The sequence below is a fragment of the Canis lupus genome, chromosome 33, assembly GCF_011100685.1.
Source record: "Canis lupus familiaris isolate Mischka breed German Shepherd chromosome 33, alternate assembly UU_Cfam_GSD_1.0, whole genome shotgun sequence".
Classification (NCBI taxonomy): domain Eukaryota; kingdom Metazoa; phylum Chordata; class Mammalia; order Carnivora; family Canidae; genus Canis; species Canis lupus.
In genome coordinates this window covers 26,378,625-26,397,269 of record NC_049254.1, presented here as the reverse complement: position 1 = coordinate 26,397,269, position 18,645 = coordinate 26,378,625, and the positions used below count along the sequence as shown (strand labels likewise).

Here is an 18,645-nt window from a genome sequence, read left to right as displayed (position 1 = left end):
TTCCTCCCCAGCGCTTCACAAGAAGCAGGTTCAATAAGAGGAGGCCCAGGATTTTTAAAATAGAGGCACCAGAACACGAGAGACTCCTAACTCTGGGAAAGGAACAAGGGGTGATGGAAAGGGAGGTGGGCGGGGGGTGGGGGTGACTGGGTGAGGGGCACTGAGGGATGAGCACTGGGTTGTTATGCTATATGTTGGCAAATTGAACTCCAATTTAAAAATATGTTAAAAATAAATTAATTGAAAATAAAATAAAATAGAGGCACCCCCTTTGTAGCCTCCTGGGACTCCCGGCCGGCGCTGCGGGCCCTGCTTGCGCGCGGGGACTCAGCCAACCTTCCCGCGCCCGCTCCCACCCGACGGTCCTCCCCAACAACCTGCCTGTCCGGGAACCGAGGTGGCCCCCCAGGAATCCGTTTAGACAGGACTCGCCTCCTCGGACACTTCCTCGCCCCTTTAAATTGCGCTCCCTCAAACCTCTGGAGCTGCCTTCCCGGGAGGAAAGCCCAGCAACGGAACAGCGACTCCGCCGCCAGCACACCTCGCGGCGGGCTCCCCGGGCGCCCAGTCTGCCGCCACCTCCAGGCAGCCCGCCGGGAGCGCTCAGCCGCACGGGCTCCAGCCCGGCGGGGTCGCCCCGCTGTGTGTCCGGGGGGGGGGGGGGGGGCAGGCCTCCCTTGGGGGGAGACCCCGGCTGTCCCGGGTCCCCGCAGCCCGTGAACCCCTCACCGTCCTCTAGATGGAAGACCACCAGGAAGCGGGGCGGGCTGCCGGGCTCCCGGAGGACCTCGCACGCCCCGCCGCCCGACCTCCTCGCGCTCTGGAAGTACAGCTGCAGTTTGGTGGGCAGGCTCTCCGGGGGGTCGGGGCCCCAGGACCCCTCGACCAGCAGCGGGAAGGAGCCGGGCGCCGCCATCCTCAGCTCCGCGGCTCGCCCCTGCGGCCGCGCGACTCACGCGACTTTGCCCCCGCGTCCGTTTCGGTTTCGGTTTCCCAGAAGACTCCTCCCTGACCGAAGTTTCTGTCTCGCAGCAGTCGCGACCCCTCCCCTCCCCGCACCCCAGTGCTTCGGCAGAGGCTGGCTGGCGCGCCCCCGTTAGTGCGCGTGGGTCCCTAAGCTGGGTCCCTAAACTAGCCCCCGCCCCGCGTGCCGGTCCCTAAGTCTAAGCCGGGTCCCTAAGGCCCCCACAGCCCCCGCCCCGTGCTGGGTCCCTAAACTGGGTCCCTAAACTAGCCCCCCCCCGCGTGCCGGTCCCTAAGCTGGGTCGCTAAGCCGGGTCCCTAAGCCCCCCACACCCCCCCCCGTGCTGGGTCCCTAAACTGGGTCCCTAAACTAGCCCCCCCCCCGCGTGCCGGTCCCTAAGTCTAAGCCGGGTCCCTAAGGCCCCCCACACACCCCCCCCGTGCTGGGTCCCTAAACTGGGTCCCTAAACTAGCCCCCCCCCGCGTGCCGGTCCCTAAGTCTAAGCCGGATCCCTAAGGCCCCCCACACACACCCCCCGTGCTGGGTCCCTAAACTGGGTCCCTAAACTAGCCCCCCCCCCGCGTGCCGGTCCCTAAGTCTAAGCCGGGTCCCTAAGCCCCCCACACCCCCCCCCCCGTGCTGGGTCCCTAAACTGGGTCCCTAAACTAGCCCCCCCCCGCGTGCCGGTCCCTAAGTCTAAGCCGGGTCCCAAGGCCCCCCACACACCCCCCCCCCCGTGCTGGGTCCCTAAACTGGGTCCCTAAACTAGCCCCCCCCGCGTGCCGGTCCCTAAGTCTAAGCCGGGTCCCTAAGGCCCCCCACACACCCCCCCGTGCTGGGTCCCTAAACTGGGTCCCTAAACTAGCCCCCCCCCGCGTGCCGGTCCCTAAGTCTAAGCCGGGTCCCTAAGGCCCCCCACACACACACCCCCGTGCTGGGTCCCTAAACTAGCCCCCCCCCCGCGTGCCGATCCCTAACCTGGGTCGCTAAGCCGGGTCCCTAAGGCCCCCCACACACACCCCCCGTGCTGGGTCGCTAAGCTGGGTCCCTAAACTGGGTCCCTAAACTAGCCCCCCCCCACGTGCCGGTCCCTAAGCTGGGTCGCTAAGCCGGGTCCCTAAGCCCCCCCCCCCGTGCTGGGTCCCTAAGCTGGGTCCCTAAACTAGCCTGCCTCCCCGCGTGCCGGTTTCTAAGCTGGGTCGCCACGCTGGGTCCCTAAGCCCTCACCCCACCCCATGCTGGGTCCCTAAGCTGGGTCGCTAAACTGGGTCCCTAAGCCCTCACCCCACCCCGACCCCACCCCACCCCGTGCTGGGTCCCTAAGCTGGGTCGCTAAGATGGGACGCTAAACTGGGTCCCTAAGCTGGGTCCCTAAACTAGCCCGCCCCCTGCGTGCCGGTCCCTAAGCTGGGGCCCTAAGCCATCACCCCACCCCCACCCCACCCCATGCTGGGTCCCTAAGCCCCCCCCCCCGCCGTGCTGGGTCCCTAAACTGGGTCCCTAAACTAGCCCACCCCCCCACCCCCTGCGCTCCGGTCCCTAAGCTGGGTCGCCAAGCTGGGTCCCTAAGCCCCCCCACCCTCCACTCCCCCCCCCCCCCCCCCGTGCTGGGTCCCTACACTGGGTCGCCAAGCTGGGTCCCTAAGCCCTCACCCCACCCCCACCCCACCCCGTGCTGGGTCCCTAAGCTGGGTCGCTAAGCTAGGCCCCCAAGTGCTGCTCCCCCAAGCCCCGGTGGAAGTCAGCGTCTCCCATCACACGGGATACCTCGCGCAGAGACCACTTCATCTTTGTCGCAGGGCAAAGTAAAATGGCTCTGGCAAAGTGTGTTTCTTTGACATGTCAGAAGGAGGGCCCCAGATAGGCCCAGGCAATGCTTAGAACTTTACCTTGCACTTCTGCTCTGCCTTCTGTTCCCTGATCTGTTGTTAATAGTCTATGTCCAGAAACTGGGCAAGGTGGGGGCGGTCCGTTCAGGGTTCTTTTTTTTTTTTTTAAGATTTTATTTATTTATTCATGATAGAGAGAGGCAGAGACATAAGCAGAGGGAGAAGCAGGCTCCTCACAGGGAGCCGAATGCAGAACTCGATTCCAGGACCCTGGGATCAGGCCCTGAGCTGAGCCACCCAGGCGTCCTATTCACAGTTCTTTATGGAATATTCACTGGGTGCCATGCGCTCCAGGGGGGGTTCAGCAACTCATTCCTGCCCTCCTGGGGTCCCTCATCTGCAGGGATGCAGAGGAGAGAGGACAGCGGAGTAAGTGCTCTTGGAGGGAATATACAGGTGTTTTTTTTTTTTTTTAAGATTTATTTATTTATTCATGAGAGACACAGAGAGACAGGCAGAGACACAGGCAGAGGGAGAAGCAGGCTCCTCGCAGGGAGCGGGATGCCGGACACAATCCTGACCCCATGAGCCCAAGGCAGATGCTCAACCCCTGAGCCACCCAGTCGTCCCTACAGGTGTTCTCAGAACGAATTAGAGGGGCTCCTGTGGGAGCTTAGGGAGAACTTATGGGGACGTGACATTGTCACCTGAGGCCGAAGGATGATGGGGATGTTGACGCTAAAAGTTATTTTACCAGTAATATGGGTTTATTTGGGAATTGCAGAGAATTGCAATTCCAGACAAGCAAACTACAGCAAAACCCAGCAAACAAAGCTGAGGACAAGAAGGAGGAAGTTGGGAGGGAGGGGTTGTTTTGAATGCGAGTTTGTTGGAGAAAAGCATGGAGTTGAGGGTGATGGCGGTTTCTCATTGGCAGAGTCGCTGGCATAAGCGGGTTCCTCTTGGGGTCTGTCCCACTGTGGGTGTAGAGCGGTGGATTCTCACTGTGACCCACACGGAGGGGATCCCAGGAGACCTCTCCCTTCTGGCCTCCCGGCTCCAGTTTAGTGGGGTTTCCCTTTGCTCATTTGCACAGGAGATGATGTTGGAGGGCTGAGGAGAGGTCCTCAGCCTAAGTCCTAAGTGACGGATCAGGGTGCCAGGCCCAGGGTGCTAGCAGAGGAGGAACTTCTGAGAACGAGGGAGATTCCAAATCAATGCTGAAGGCAGAGCTGCAGGGCTTGCCGGAAGATGTGGGCAGCTGGAGGAGATGCTCTAGAAGGACTCCACGGTTACCCAGGCCCCGGCCGAGCGACCGGCTGGGTGATGGTGGCACGTACCAGCCGGGAGCACAGGGGCGGCCAGAAATGTGGGAGGGAGGCTAGGAATGCGTGTCTTTGACCTTTGATGAAAGAGTGTTTCAAGCGGGAAGGAGCAGTTGTCATTCGAGGTGCCAGCATGTCATGTAAGAGAAGTGTCCCTTGGACTGTGGGACCTGCAAGCACCGGCTCCTGGGGAGGCGGGAGGAGAGGGACGCGGCCGTGGGCGGAGGAAGGGAAGGAAGGGGAGGAAGTGGAGGCTCCTTCCAGAAGGGCCACCGTGAAGGGCCAGGAGTTGGGCGGCAGTGTACGGGGTGACACGACCCGGGAGCTGTTATTCCTGTTTTCTGGCTTTTACAAGAGTCTTACGATGGAAGAGTCTGAGGCATGTTTAAGTACTGGCGGAGCGGAGTGAAGGGAGAGGTTGAAGACCCAGGGGGTGGGAGGAGGTGGGAGGGGGTCCTGGAGGCCTTAGCCCTAGGCGGGGACCCCTTTCCCAGCACCAGCAACAGGGCGGAGATGGTGACAGAAGCAGGTGATCCTTTTTTTTTTTTTTTAAGATTTTATTTATTTATTCATGAGAGACACACAGCGGGGGGGGGGGCGGGGGAGAGGCAGAGACCCAGGCAGAAGGAGAAGCAGGCTCCATGCAGGGAGCCCGTGCAGGACTCGATCCCAGGACCCCAGGATCAAGCCCTGGGCCGAAGGCAGACGCTCAACCGCTGCCCCCCCCCCCCCGCCCCCGGGGGACCCGAAGCAGGTGATTCTGAATGCCCGTTGATGGCAAGCGGTGGGACCTCTTCCCCACACATTCTGTTTGCTCCCTGGAGGAGGCGGCGAGGTCTGCACAGACACAGCCTAAAGTAGAGCTGCTTCCCCCTGGACCTTACTATATGTCGTCTTCTGATCACGATGACACTAAGTTTCAGGGCGAAGGGAACCAAGATCGGGCCAAAGAGAGGTTGCAGCCTAGGCTTTTGTTCCTGCTCAGCGACAGTGCGGCCGGCCCGCGGTGTGACTCCAGCCTCCCACCTGCAGATGGCTCGCGTCCTCCAGTCCCAACCCCCTGGAGCCCGGGGCGGGGGGCCGGGAAGGACGGAAGGTCTGCCGCAGCTGTCAGCCGCACAGTGGTGACCCTGTACCCCAGGGCGTCACAGCCCAGCCAACTAGTATCAGCACCCCCTTCCCCCAGAGTTTGCTACTCGGGAACTGGGGGTTTCTGTCTTTGCTCGCGTTATTGCTGAGCCACTCACCGCCCCGTTAGAGGGTTTAAAACGGAGCTGCGAGGCCTTAAGGAGCTGAGCCTTAGGCACCTCCTGCCCGTGGAGCCCTGAACTTCCAGACTGAGCCCTAGGGCGAGTGCGCCAGGGACTCTGCATAAACACCCACTACTTCCTACGTGGCCGACTTCCAGTTAGGTTTAACCAGCATGGGTTTTCTGCTGCCAACACCTATCAAAATTCTTTGAAAACAACATACATAACCTTTCACGGTTGTCTTTAACCCCCCCGCCCCCCCCCCGCAGGGAGGCAATATTTGGGTTGCGGCCGAATCTGTGTACCTGGCAGAGAAATTCTAAGACCGCAAATAAATGCTTTTGTCCTAATTCCGTTCTGCCCCTTTCCTTGGTCAACACCCCCTCATCGCTGATCTTGATATAACAACCCACAGCTGCATCTTTGGGCTGAACTTCCCTTTCCCTACTTCATTTACATTTCTCCTTTCAGCTTCTCTACTAACTTCTATAACCCAGCATCAGGCGCCTTTCAACTTCTCTATGAATGAGCATTTCTCCCGTCTGAAGCTGTTTTCAGGGGGAAAGGGTGGCTTGCCCATCTGCCCTGAAGCAGCGAGCTGTGAGGACCCCATGCCCGCCTCTCCACCTCGCTTCGCTCCTGAAGCTCCCGACCCAGCCCCCTACAATCAAATGTGATTTCAGCAGTGAGGCAGGCCACCCTCCGTGGTAACCCTCTGCTCCCACTAAGCTCAGGCCTCAGGGGGAGTCACCTGGTGGACACACCCGGTTTCTGGCCTCACTCCCTGTGGGCAGGTCCCTCTCAGGAGCGTCATGTTCTTCAAGGTAAGTCTCTACTACCCCCAGTCGGCCAGCACAGTAATCCCTAATGGTACATTTTCCCAAATAGGAGTCATTTAGGTTCACTAATGCTATCATTGGGTGGGAAGTGGAGGGAGGATTCTGAAGAAGAGCCCAGAGTAGTCTAGATCTTTCCAAATTTGTGTGAGGTGAAGAGTAAAACAAAGCAATGACTCTTTCTGGCCACTGAATCAGGCACACATGCATACGTCTGAAGACAGGCATTAACCCTCAGAGGACAATCTGGATCATTTTTAAAAAGAAAAGCATACAGGGGCGCCTGGGTGGCTCAGTTGGTTAAGTGTCTGCCTTTGGCTCAGGTCATGACTCCAAGGTCCTGGGATCCAGGTCCACAGAGGGCTCCCTGCTTCTCCCTCTCCCACTGCTGCTTCTCTCTCTCTCTGTCCTCCCACCTCTTTCTCAAATAAAATCTTTAAAAAGAAAATAAAAGCATGTGATATTTTACTCCCATGTCATATGATGCATGATCTCCACCAGTGAAATGCTGTTAAATATTGAGCAATCAGCTCTCTGGAGAAAGGAAAAGTTTGCATATATGTTTCTGTTTATTGTGCATTTTCTGGATATAAAGGTTGTATAGCACATAATTTGCAAATAATACTAAAATACACAATCTTCTTTCCTATAAATTTCAATAACCAATTGACCCTCACAGAAATGTTTCAAAAGATTTCCCTACCCACCTCCCAACTCTTATATTTGTAGCCAAACTATGGTTGCAATTCTGAATGAGTGTAATTCTTACATAAATGTTGGTTGATACTTCTGTTAAGTGAGATGAAGATGAAACAGTGAAGACATATGTCAGGACTCCCCCTTATTGTCACACACGAGCTCCTTCTTTACTGAATTGGATAATAGTTTTCAAATGTTGGAAGAATAGTTCTTCATTTATGTCCTTTAAAATGTGATGGCTACAGAAATGACATACACTTAAATTTAATTTGCCTTATTAACATATTCTCCATTGTTTTCTGAAGTCCAGACAATTAACGAAACAACAAATCAAGTTCTGATTTGTAGTGTTTGTCAATTCTATGGTGCAAATATTCCCACTATGGCTGACTTGGGTTCCCAAGTGATATCTCCAAATGCTGAGTTGAGCAGAGATGAACAGTAGCACACCATTATATCCTACTTTACCATATAGGCTACCTGGGGGGCTCAGTTGGTTTAGCGTCTGCCTTCAGCTGGGCACATGATCCCAGCATCCTGGGGTCTGGGATCGAGCCCCATGTTGGGCTCTCTCTTCAGCGAGGAGCCTGCTACCCCCTTTCCCTCTGCTTGCTGCTCCCTGTGCTTGGGCTCTTGCATGCAATCTCTCTCTCTCTCTCTCTCTCTCTGTCAAATAAGTAAAATCTTTAAAAAAAAATTTACCATATAGACGCAATAGAAAGAACTGAAGTATGGACAGTAATAAAATGTAGTAAAATAGCTGGGAAGTGATGAATCTTCAGTATTTATTATTTTTTAAAAATATAATTTATTTTTAAAGTTGACCTTTGAACAATATGGCTTTGAACTGTGCAGATCTACTTATACATGGATTTTTTTAAATTTTATTTATTTACGATAGTCACAGAGAGAGAGAGAGAGAGAGGCAGAGACACAGGCAGAGGGAGAAGCAGGCTCCATGCACCGGGAGCCTGATGTGGGATTCGATCCTGGGTCTCCAGGATCGCGCCCTGGGCCAAAGGCAGGCGCCAAACCGCTGCGCCACCCAGGGATCCCCGGATTTTTTTTTTTTTTTGATATAGTACTGTCAATGTATTTTTCCTGATGGTTTTCTTAATAACATTTTCTATTCTCTAGCTTACTTTATTGGAAGAATATAGTATATAATACCTCTAACATACAAAGTAGATGTTGTCAGTAAGGAGGCTCTTAGTTAAGTTGTTGAGAGTCATAAGCTGTATGTGGATTTTTCCACTGAAGATCGACATGTGTGGCGTCCCTAACCCCTGCATTGTCCAAGGGTCACCTGTAACTCTAAATAATGGTGGTTTATAACTGGCACACAGATTTCTGAAAATTTAGCAATCAGTTCTGGTGAGCCAGTATGAGCTACATCCAGCTCAAAACTACTCTCCTCCCAACAGAAGTAGTAGCACAGAATAGAGCAGTGGGGATACTCTTCCACGTTCAGTCCTCCCAACCCAGCTCCCAAACACACACCTTAGTACAACTCTTGGGTTAATGGTCCCCAGGTCAAGTAGATTTTATTTTATTTTAAAGACTTTATTTATTTATTCATGAGAGACACAGGCAGAGGGAGAAGCAGGCTCCATGTAGGGAGCCTGATGTGGGACTCGATCCTAGGACCCCAGGGTCACGCCCTGAGCCAAAGGCAGATGCTCAACCACTGAGCCCCCCAGGTGTCCCATGGTTAAATAGATTTTAAAGCTGATCACTTCCCTTCATTCCTGCAGCCAATTAGTCACCAACACAAACATTCATTAATCTAGTCATTTCTTTTGGGAAATCGCCTCTGGAAGAAATTAAAGCAACACCTGAAATCCCAAAACAAGACAATTTTGTAGTAAAAAAAAATAAAAGTGTAATAATTAATACAACAGACTCTAAGACAATTCCTATCAGCTCCGTTTTATTCTGATGAAACCGAGGCACAGGGGGAGGCAGGCCCAGGCTAAGCCGACTCTGGGAGCGGCTCTATGCAGGCCGGGCTTCAGGGCAGTGACCGCTCCCCGGAGGCTGGGAGTTCCGGGGCCCTCTCCGGCCTTGGCCCTCCTCACCCCTCCCACCCATGCTTTCCTCTCGCAGACCACAGTTCTGTCGCCTCCATCGGAACCCAGTTCTGGCCCAGGCCCAGCTGAACACAGCGTACTTGTGTGCTGTCAGGAGCCGAGCAGTAGGAGTGAGGGTGCGGGGAAAGGGGGCTCGCCTAGGTGGTGGAGGGTGTGTTCATTTCTCCTTATCATTTTGCCACTTTTTGCTTCTCTTCTTTTGCTTTTGCTTAACTTAAGGCTGTATAGGTTCAGGGTTTTTGTATCATCCAAGTGAATTGTTCCTTCATTGTGTGCCTCTCCTTCTCCTGTATTGATTCTCACTGCTTAAAGTCCATTTTGTCTTTTAAAAAAATTTATTAATTTATTCATGAGAGACACAGAGAGAGAGGCAGAGGCACAGACAGAGGGAGAAGCAGACCCCCTGTGGGGAGCCCACTGTGAGACTCAATCCCGAGATCCTGGGATCACGCCCTGAGCCAAAGGCAAACACTCAACTGCTGAGCCACCCAGGTGCCCCTCATTTTGTCTCCTATTTAGATTGCTCTGACTGGGACACCCGGGCATTATAAATGACTAATGCAGTGGGTCTTATTCCTACCATTTTATGAGTTTTTTTCATTGCTTTGTCTTTTTTCCTTATTTTTCTTCCTTCCTCGTTTCATACTAGATTGATAGTTTTTCCTTATTCCTTCTTCCACTCTCCATTTGGCTTGAATTCACCAATTCTGTACCTATTCTTTTGCAGATCTTAGACTTGACAGTCTAAAGTTAATCAATACATCTTCTCAAACCTTAGAAAAACTTATCCCTCTTGTTATCCTTTCATTATTGTTAACTGGGTTTTTTAGTTTAAATTAATCTTTTAAAGTAGTCAATATTTATTGAGTTAACAACATGTTTAATGATTTCTTTGTTTTTTGAAGCCCTCTCCTTTTTCATTCAATTTTCTAAAAGTAGACACCCTTTGTAGTTCTTTTTGAGGGGTTTTTGAGGGTGGTGAACTTTCCTTATTCTGTTTATCTGAAAAGGTCTTTCATCTGAAAGATTTTTTTTTATTTTGAAATGATTTTTACCTTACAGAAATGTTGTAAGAGTAACACAAAGAACATTTTTTTCTGAACAATTTGAAAGCAAGTACACGATTATTTTATTTCCCATAATGTATAATGGTACTAATGTGCACAGTTGTTCGTTATTTAATTTTATTTAGAGATGCTAACCACAGGGCACCTGGGTGGCTCAGTTGATTAAGCATCTAACTCTTGATTTTGGCTCAGGTCATGATGTCAGGGCATGAGATCCAGTCCCTGAGTAGGGCTCTTCCCTCACCTCAGAGTCTGCTTGGGATGGTCTCTCCCCCTCCCCCTGCTCTGTCAATCAATCAATCAATCAATAAATAAACTTAAAAGGAAAGCTAACCATAATATGAGATTGAATTGAGTGCCCTGGAAGCAAACTCAGACACAGGGTTGAGTGTAAAGGTTTATTAAGAAGCACTGTAGGGAGAGAGATTTCCAAAGACTTGGGGAAGGCAGATCTGGGGACAGGGAGAAACTGACCTGCAATATAGTTGGTCTGAAGCTTCAACCAATCCTGTGAAGATCTCTGGAACTCAGAGAGGCTTTGTAGTTGTCCCAAATTGAGGAAAGAAGTCATTCTTTTGAATCTCTGCACCATCCAGTCCTGGGAGAGGCAATTCTCAGATCAATTTCCAAGGAGGGATGAAGCTGCAACCTGTCAGCAGCAGTTATTCCTGGGAGAAAAGCCAGATTTTCCTAAAATGGGGATCAGATGGACACCTCTGTATCCTCCGTAGGGTATTAGGAGGTAGGGTAATAAGGAGGTTAAGGTCTAGGTCAGACAACTTGGGTTTGAGACTAATTCTGGATTTTACCAGCTAGGTGACCTGGGGCAAATTAACCAAAATCTATAAATCTTAGCTTTCTCATCTTTAAAAATAGGTATAACATTACTTAGCAGGATAGGTTGTTTTCAGGACCATATAAGATAAAAATATAAGTATATTAACAGCATTATATAGTGCCTAACTTATAGGTTTGAATTATGCTGTTATATTTAATTAGTCTGCTATTAAATAAGATGTCTGTTCAAGGTCTATCAATTTATTAATATTTTTTAAAAACTGGCTTTCAGACATACTGGTTTTTTTCTCTACTCTTTTTCTATATTTGATTGTATTGATTTCTGCTTTTCTCTTTATTCTTTCCTTTCTTTGACTTATTTTGAGTTTAATTTGCTCTTCTTTTTCTAGTTTCTTAAGACAAAAGTTTATACTACTGACTCGAAGTCTCTCTTTTTTTTTTTAAATATATATATATAAGCACCTAATGTTACAATGCTACATTGCCTGAGCTGCATCCCGTCCTTTGGGGTGGAGGGCAGGAAAGGGTGAGGAGGAATGATGAGATAAAGCCTTCTTTCTGGGGCTTCATAGGAAATGCACTGGAATTCTTGGTTAGAGGTTCTTGGGCCCAGTTTGTATCAGTTCTATGGAAATGGCTAATAGTAGGTACAGTTATTTTCATAGTTAGCCCTTAAAATCTATCCTTTGTCTTCTGTATTAAGAACAAAACCTTCATTCACTTAGTTTTATGACTAAATATGTATATTTCCGGCTTTCATTAAGGAAAAAGTATAATTGAGAACTACAGTTTACATGTGTAAACTGTCAGAAATATGATTTTATATACATATGAAAACATTGTGTTGGAGGTCCCCAAGATTGCCATTGGTTCGCTAATTCTCTAGGAGGACTCACCGGATTCGGCATGTAGTCATACTCACAAGCTGTGATTTATTACAGAGAAAGGCTACCAAGCAAAATTGGCAGAGGGGAAAGGCATATTTTTTTTCTTAGAATACCAGCTTTAATCCTTTTCAAATATATTAATATAAGAAGGCAAATTGTAATGATACAGCAAATGAGGCCACTGGCATTAATACAGGCAAGGTCCACATCCAGGTGGTACTGATATTAGGGTAATTTCCAAAACCAGTTGCTGCCTAAGAGTGGTTGCCACTGACGAAAGCTTGAAATAACCCGTATTCACAGGGGGGTATTGGCATTGCTGCACGTCATAATGAGGACCTCCTGCAACAACTCAACAAGGAACAAGGCAGCCCACAAATGCAGAAAACGTGATTCATGAAACATAACTAGCAGGCTGTTCTCCATATGGTCGCATCATTTGATCATGCGTAAACTTCACAAATGCATCATATTCTGCAAGTTTTGTGTTCAATATTTCTTCGTACTCTTCTCGAACTTTCTCTTCACGTTCTTTCAACAAACGTTCATAGATTATCCCAACCTGCCGTAGAGTAAATAAGGGCTGTTCTTTTTTTAATGGTTGAGGAAACCAGACTCAGCTTCCCAGGGTCTTCTCCCAGAGGGGTCACACAGGATACACTTAATTCCTCAAGTATTGAATTGTGAACATGTGTATGAAATGTTGTCTGGGACACCTGGGTGGCTCAGTGGTTGAGCGTCTGCCTTTGGCTCAGGTCGTGATCCCCAGTCCTGGGATCGAGTTCCACATCAGGCTCCCCATGGGGAAGCCTATTTTTCCTTCTGCCTGTGTCTCTGCCTCTCTCTATGTGTCTCTCATGAATAAATAGATAAATAATCTTTTTTTAAAATGTTGTTTACTAAGGAAGCTCATTGGAGCCTCGGTGCTCAAGGTTTTTGGGAGGCTGGCCATGTAGGCAGCCTCTGCCAAGTCCGCACCAAAATTCCAAATACCCTGAAGGAAAGCAGATGTTCGGTACAAAGCAAGCTATTTGGACAAACAGTGTAGGCACTTTGTGAGCCAATTCTCTTATCAGGGAATTAGGGGAACCTTCCCCAACTCTAAGTTCAGACACCAGCCAAAGGCCACCCTTGCAAAGCAAGGCTTTCTAAGGAAGCAGGATAACTCTTTTCTATGCAAGCATGTTCCTGTCAAATCAATTGGACTAAACTACATCCTTCAAAGTGGTAACTTGAAATATAATGTGGTCACCTGGGATTATAAGCTTCCTATAAATCATAGGGTACAGAAAAACTGACTTTTGATAATACAACATCCATTTTTTTTTAAATCCTGTGTCTTTAGAAATTTTACTTAAAAATTTTTCAAGTCCAGTGAGCAGTGAGAGATGTGACCAAATCCAAACCCAGCCAAATAAAAAGTCATAGAAATGCGGTTCACAGCCGGAACCCAAAATACACTGACAGCCTTGAGTTGACACAAACTTTGTCCAGAATTTGGCCACATAGCCTGAAACTTTAGAATAATTCAGAGGCTCATAAAATCCTCCATAAAACTCCATGGAGACTCTGTCATCTTCTGAAGTCCCCTTTTCTCAAAGATCAGTCAATTCCACTTGAACTCATCGCCATGGTTGGGACCCTGATGTTTGAAGTCCAAAGTCATGCTTAGAAACAAAATGGATGATCAACACTAAGTTGAAACACAGAGTTTTCATCTCTTTTGAGTCATTAGGCAGCTTGTGGTGGTCACAATGATGCAGCACAAAGAGGGCCCTAGAAGGCAGGACTTGTAGACTCAGCTGCTGGAAGTCTACGGGCCAGCAGCCTTCAGCTCTTAGCCATTAGGAATTAGTTGTATCAGCTGCAGAGTGACCTTGCTCAACTCACGCCCTTCCTCGTACAGTCCCCACCCCATGACTGAGTCCAGTAGGTGTACAGGGGCTCGCCCTTCTGGTCCAACATGGGACAACTCATGCTCAAGCACCCTTTTGAATTGACGGAGGCCGATGTCAAGCCCACAGGGCCCTTGACCACTTTCCCAAACTTGTATTCTCTGTCTCCCTTCCATGGATACTGACCCCAAGAGTACTCCCTAACTAACATCCTGCACATTACATTTCACGTCAGAGTCTGATCCCTAGAGAAGCCAGTCTGTGACATAATTGGGTATGAAATTTTAAAGCATCTTTCATTCTCTTGAATGAAGGCAGATTAGCAACTGGGAATAAGTGCCATCTGCTCAATCCATGTGTCTTTCATCGCCCAACCACAGCACTTCCTGAAGATTTCACTAGGGTGCTTCCTCCTTGCAGTCTCAGCTCAAGGAATCTGGATGTTATATATTTTTTTAAGATTTTATTTATTTGACACAACACAAATAGGGGGAGCAGCAGAGGCAGGTGGAAAGGGAGAAGCAGACACCTCAGAGAACCTGACACGGGACTTGATCGCGGGACCCTGGGATCATGACCCGAGCCGAAGGCAGACACTTAACCAACTGAACCACCCAGGTGCCCCTGGATGTTATATCTATCATCAGACTGAAAGTACAGTCTCGTGAGTTAGTCTCCATACAATAAGGTGGATACCTCAAAGCCCTTACATTCTAGAAGTCATTGCTCTGTGAAGGAGACTTGGTAAATTTTTTCTGTTTCCATAACTTAGTCATATGCCTGAATTAAAATAAACAAAACCTCCATCTTACAACTTCTTCCCTAAATTCCATAATCTGTCAATGAAATAAAGACTTGAACATAAAGAAATACCAATACAGGGGCACTTGGGTGTTTTGGTTGGTTGAGCGTCTGACTCTTGATGTTGGCTCAGGTCCTGATCTCAGGGTTGTGAGATGAAGCCCTGCGTGGGGCTCCGCCTCGAGTGTGGAACCTGCTTAAGATCCTTTCCCTCTCCTTCTGTCCCTCCCCCCTCATTCGTCCATGTGCTCTCTTTCTATAAAAAAGGAAAGAAAGAAAAGAAAGAAAAAAGGAAGGAAAGAAAGAAAAGGAAGGAAGAAAGAAAGAGAAAATCTCAGTATAACAAATTACTCTCCTTTTACATCAGGCAATCAACTTCACTTTTAAAAATTCTTGGCACACCAGGAGATGAGTACATTATTTCAGTTGTGTATTTTTTGCTGCTTGATGCCCCCCCCCCGAAGTAATGGTATAAAACAACAACAACCACTTATTACTATTATCTCTCAACATCCTGGGCTCAGCCCGGCAGGCTCCCTCAAAGTCTCTCATGTGCTGGGAGACTGGGACGGAGGCTGGCGTCATCTCAAAGGCAATCTTACTCACACCTGTCTGGTTGCTAGACTGGGACAACTCAAAACACCTGGGGGCCGGAGCAGTGGGCGCTCCGGGCCTCTCTCTCCAAGTGTGGGCTCACCACCTGGGGCCTCCAGGAAGCTCAGCAACTAGGGAGTGTTGGGGTGGGGTGGGAGGGCAGAAGGGGAGAAGCAGAGAGAAAGCAAAGTCGTGGGGTCCCTGGGTGGCGCAGCGGTTTAGCGCCTGCCTTTGGCCCAGGGCACGATCCTGGAGACCCAGGATCGAATCCCACATTGGGCTCCCGGTGCATGGAGCCTGCTTCTCCCTCTGCCTTTGTCTCTGCCTCTCTCTCTCTCTCTCTCTCTGTGACTATCATAAATAAATAAAAATTAAAAAAAAAAAAGCAAAGTCGTATCATCTTTTATGACTCAGCCCTCAGTGTCACCTCTCCAGCATCTCAGTCTTTAGGAGCAAGTCACTGAGCCCAGCCCACCCTCCAGGAGAGAGAAATAGACTCCACCTCTTCATGGGAGAGTGTTTCAGAACTTGCAGGCCTGTTTTGAACCTGTCACCTTACCCACCCATTTTCCTTTTGAGCCGGAAAGCAGCAGCTGCACTTCCTTTGTTTCCCCCTTGGCAGGTGTTCCATCCTGGCCGAGCCATACGTTTCCATAGGTATTCCAGAAAACACAGCTCCTTACAAGAGCAGCTTCCCGGAGGGCTAAGTCTGTGCGAGTCCTTGCTTTCAGTTCCCGAGTTCTCTATCCTGTTTGAATTATTCTTTACTTAATAACCAAACAAAATATCCCAAGTCCTCATCTGACGTCCAGAACCCCGTCTAACGGATCCCTTTCCAAAGGGCTACCTTTTTCTAGAGAAAGTCCCCATGGAAATCTGCTCCTTGGTTCCTCTTTCTACCCTGTAGAAAACCATTCTTACTCAGCTTGCAGGCAGCGGGCTGGATCTGCTTTGCAGGACAGAGCTTACCAACTCCCATGACAGGGCTGGGGACTCCATAGAAGGTGCTTTCCTAAAAATGATGAACCATAGGTTTTCCCACTGCCTTGGAGGCCAGGACTCGGCTGCAGTCGGTTTTTTTGTTGCTATTTCGACCAGACCATACGTATTTAGCCCCTGCCTTGACTTCCTAGGGCTGCTGTAACAAAGCACCACCAACTAAGCTTAAAACAACAGAAATGTGTTCTTTCACGGTCCTACAAACCAGAAATCAGAAATCAAAGCATCGGCAGGATCGGTCCCCACTGGGGGCCCTGAGGGCGACCCTTCCGTGTGCCTCTCTCCTGGCCTCTGGGGTTTGCCCTCAGCTCTAGGCTTGCCTTGGCTCGCAGCTGCATCATGCGGATCTCGGCCTCCAGGGTCAGGTGGTGTTTGCCCAGTGTCTGCCTGTGTCCACCGTCCTGTGGTCGTCTTCCTCTTCTTCCTCTTCTTAAGATTTATCTGAGAGAGCACAAGGGGGGGTGAGGCAGAGGGAGAGAACCTCAAGCAGAGTTCCTGCTGAGCGCAGAGCCTGATGCGAGGATGGATGTGGGGCTCCATCCGTGACCCCTGAGATCCTGACCTGAGCCTGAAGCCAAGAGGCAGATGCTCACACCCCCTGAGCCACCCAGGTGCCTCATCCCGTATCATGATTAAGACTCCAGCCATCAGGTTAGGGCTTACGTGGTCCAATCCGAATTCATTTTGTCTTGATTACATCTGCAGAGATGCCTTTGTCAAATGTCACATTCACAGATATGCTGGTTAGGACTTCAACGTCTCTTTTCCAGGGGACACAATTCTACCCAGGGCAGTTCCACTTCTCCAGTTACTTTCTGGCAGTGCCTGGGGCCTAACAGCTCCTTTGTGCTCACTAAGGTTCTTTTTTCCTACCACCCCCAGTGCAGCTGAAGGGTGGCAGAATGGGCCACCCCAAAACATGATGAGGAATTCAGGACATGCTACTGCCCAAACAGGCTGCTTTGGTATCTTGATTATTTTGAATATTTATAAAACAGCAAGTGCAGGGAGATACTTTCTCTAGACTCCCTTTAAAATCTACCTCAAGACAGATCCTTCCAAAGGGGTTCACTTGTCATAAAGCCCCTCTCGGGAGTTTCAACCAGGGGAGATTCGCTTCACAGGCGAGGGGACTAGAAGTCAACATCACACCCAGACGTACTTTGCCATAAACCACTGTACCTCCATCTATTCTTCTAAGGGCCCATTCATCTTTCCTAAGTAAGTCGTGTACTTTCTCCTAAGAGACCTACATTCCCCCAACCCCTTTTTCTACTACCGATATTTAAGTTTGAAGTCTGAGCCCCCTGGGGTACGTACTCATTCTCTGTCGGTATCTCCCACGTATACGTGAGGTATACATGTTACTAAAGTTCTGCTTGCTTTTTTCTGGCCAAACTTATATTACAGGGGTCTCAGCTGAAAATTCAGAAGGCTAGAGGGGGAAAAATTATTTTTTCTCCACTAGAGAACATTCCCCTGGAGCGGAATGACCCATTCTGACCATTGTTTACCTCTGCTCTTTTTTCTATGGAAACATAGCTTCAGTAAGTTTCACGTACCTACATGGAAACCCCATCATCCTTCCATCTGGGTAGTTAACCAGGCAGTAAGTAACTGTATTTCTATAAGCCAGTGAAATGTCCCGCAAAGAGAATTTTTCTCTCGTTGTAACAATTTAAATTCTTTGAAAAATCTAGTTTTGACGACCTTACAGAATAATTCCTAGAAGTCTGTTGATCTTAACCCAACTAGACACATTCCCTATTCTGTGCTTTTGCCTCCTTGACCTATACATATTCATAGCCATATGATAGTTATGATGGGTACGTACACCCAATTTGATATTCATCCTTTTATGTAATGTGATTTAACAAAATATTTTCTACTTCCTGTGTCATCTTCATATTTATCATTCTTAGTATGTCACTAGAGCATATCATCTTGGCGTGCCACAATTAACCTCTATTTCTGTATTGTTGGGATCTTCACTTTCTTCCGGTGTTTTATTATCATAAAATAAACATTGTATATGTATACTTTTGGTTTTTATTAAACATTATTTCCTCTGGATAAATTCTATTACTTGGTCAGGGGTTAGGCATATTTATGATTCTTTCAATAAAGTAGCATTTTGCCCCTCAGGAAGACTGGATCCATTTGCATCGCTATCATTAATGCATGAGCATATCTGCTTTCCTGAAGCCTTGCAGGCTTTGGAATCTGTCACTTCTCAGAAGTGTTTCTTATTCTTTTTTTCAGGTACAAAATGAAACTTCACAGTAGGTTTAACTTGCAGTTATTTTACCAGCAAGGTTGACTGAATATTTCAAAGATCATGATTAAAATCACATTTCTGCTTGTGTGAACTGTCTTTTAATCATTTGTGCAATGGACAGCTGGTATTTTTACCCACTTATATGAGCTCTTCATACTTTTTAGTTATTAAACTTCTGTGTTTATATGCAAACATTTTCTCTGTTCTGAATTTTTTAATCTCAGCTTTATTGGTATGCCCACCATCAAAGCTAAAACTATCTAAGTAATGAACCTGCCCATCTTTTTTCATTTCTGTTCCATCAATAGTCAAAATGTGATTTCCCCAGGTGCT

General features: G+C 48.8%; 1 protein-coding gene across 4 annotated transcripts in view; it reads right to left on the bottom strand.

Moving 5' to 3' along the window:
- PARP14 (poly(ADP-ribose) polymerase family member 14) overlaps positions 1-983 on the bottom strand; it is a 37,102-nt gene extending 36,119 nt beyond the window's left edge. For all 4 annotated transcript variants that reach the window (XM_038583029.1, XM_038583033.1, XM_038583032.1 and 1 more), the window contains exon 1: positions 730-983. In XM_038583029.1, coding sequence (XP_038438957.1) covers positions 730-916 — 187 coding nt within the window. In that variant the 5' untranslated portion in view covers positions 917-983. The remainder of the gene's footprint in view (positions 1-729) is intronic.
- Between the last annotated feature and the right edge of the window lie 17,662 nt (positions 984-18,645).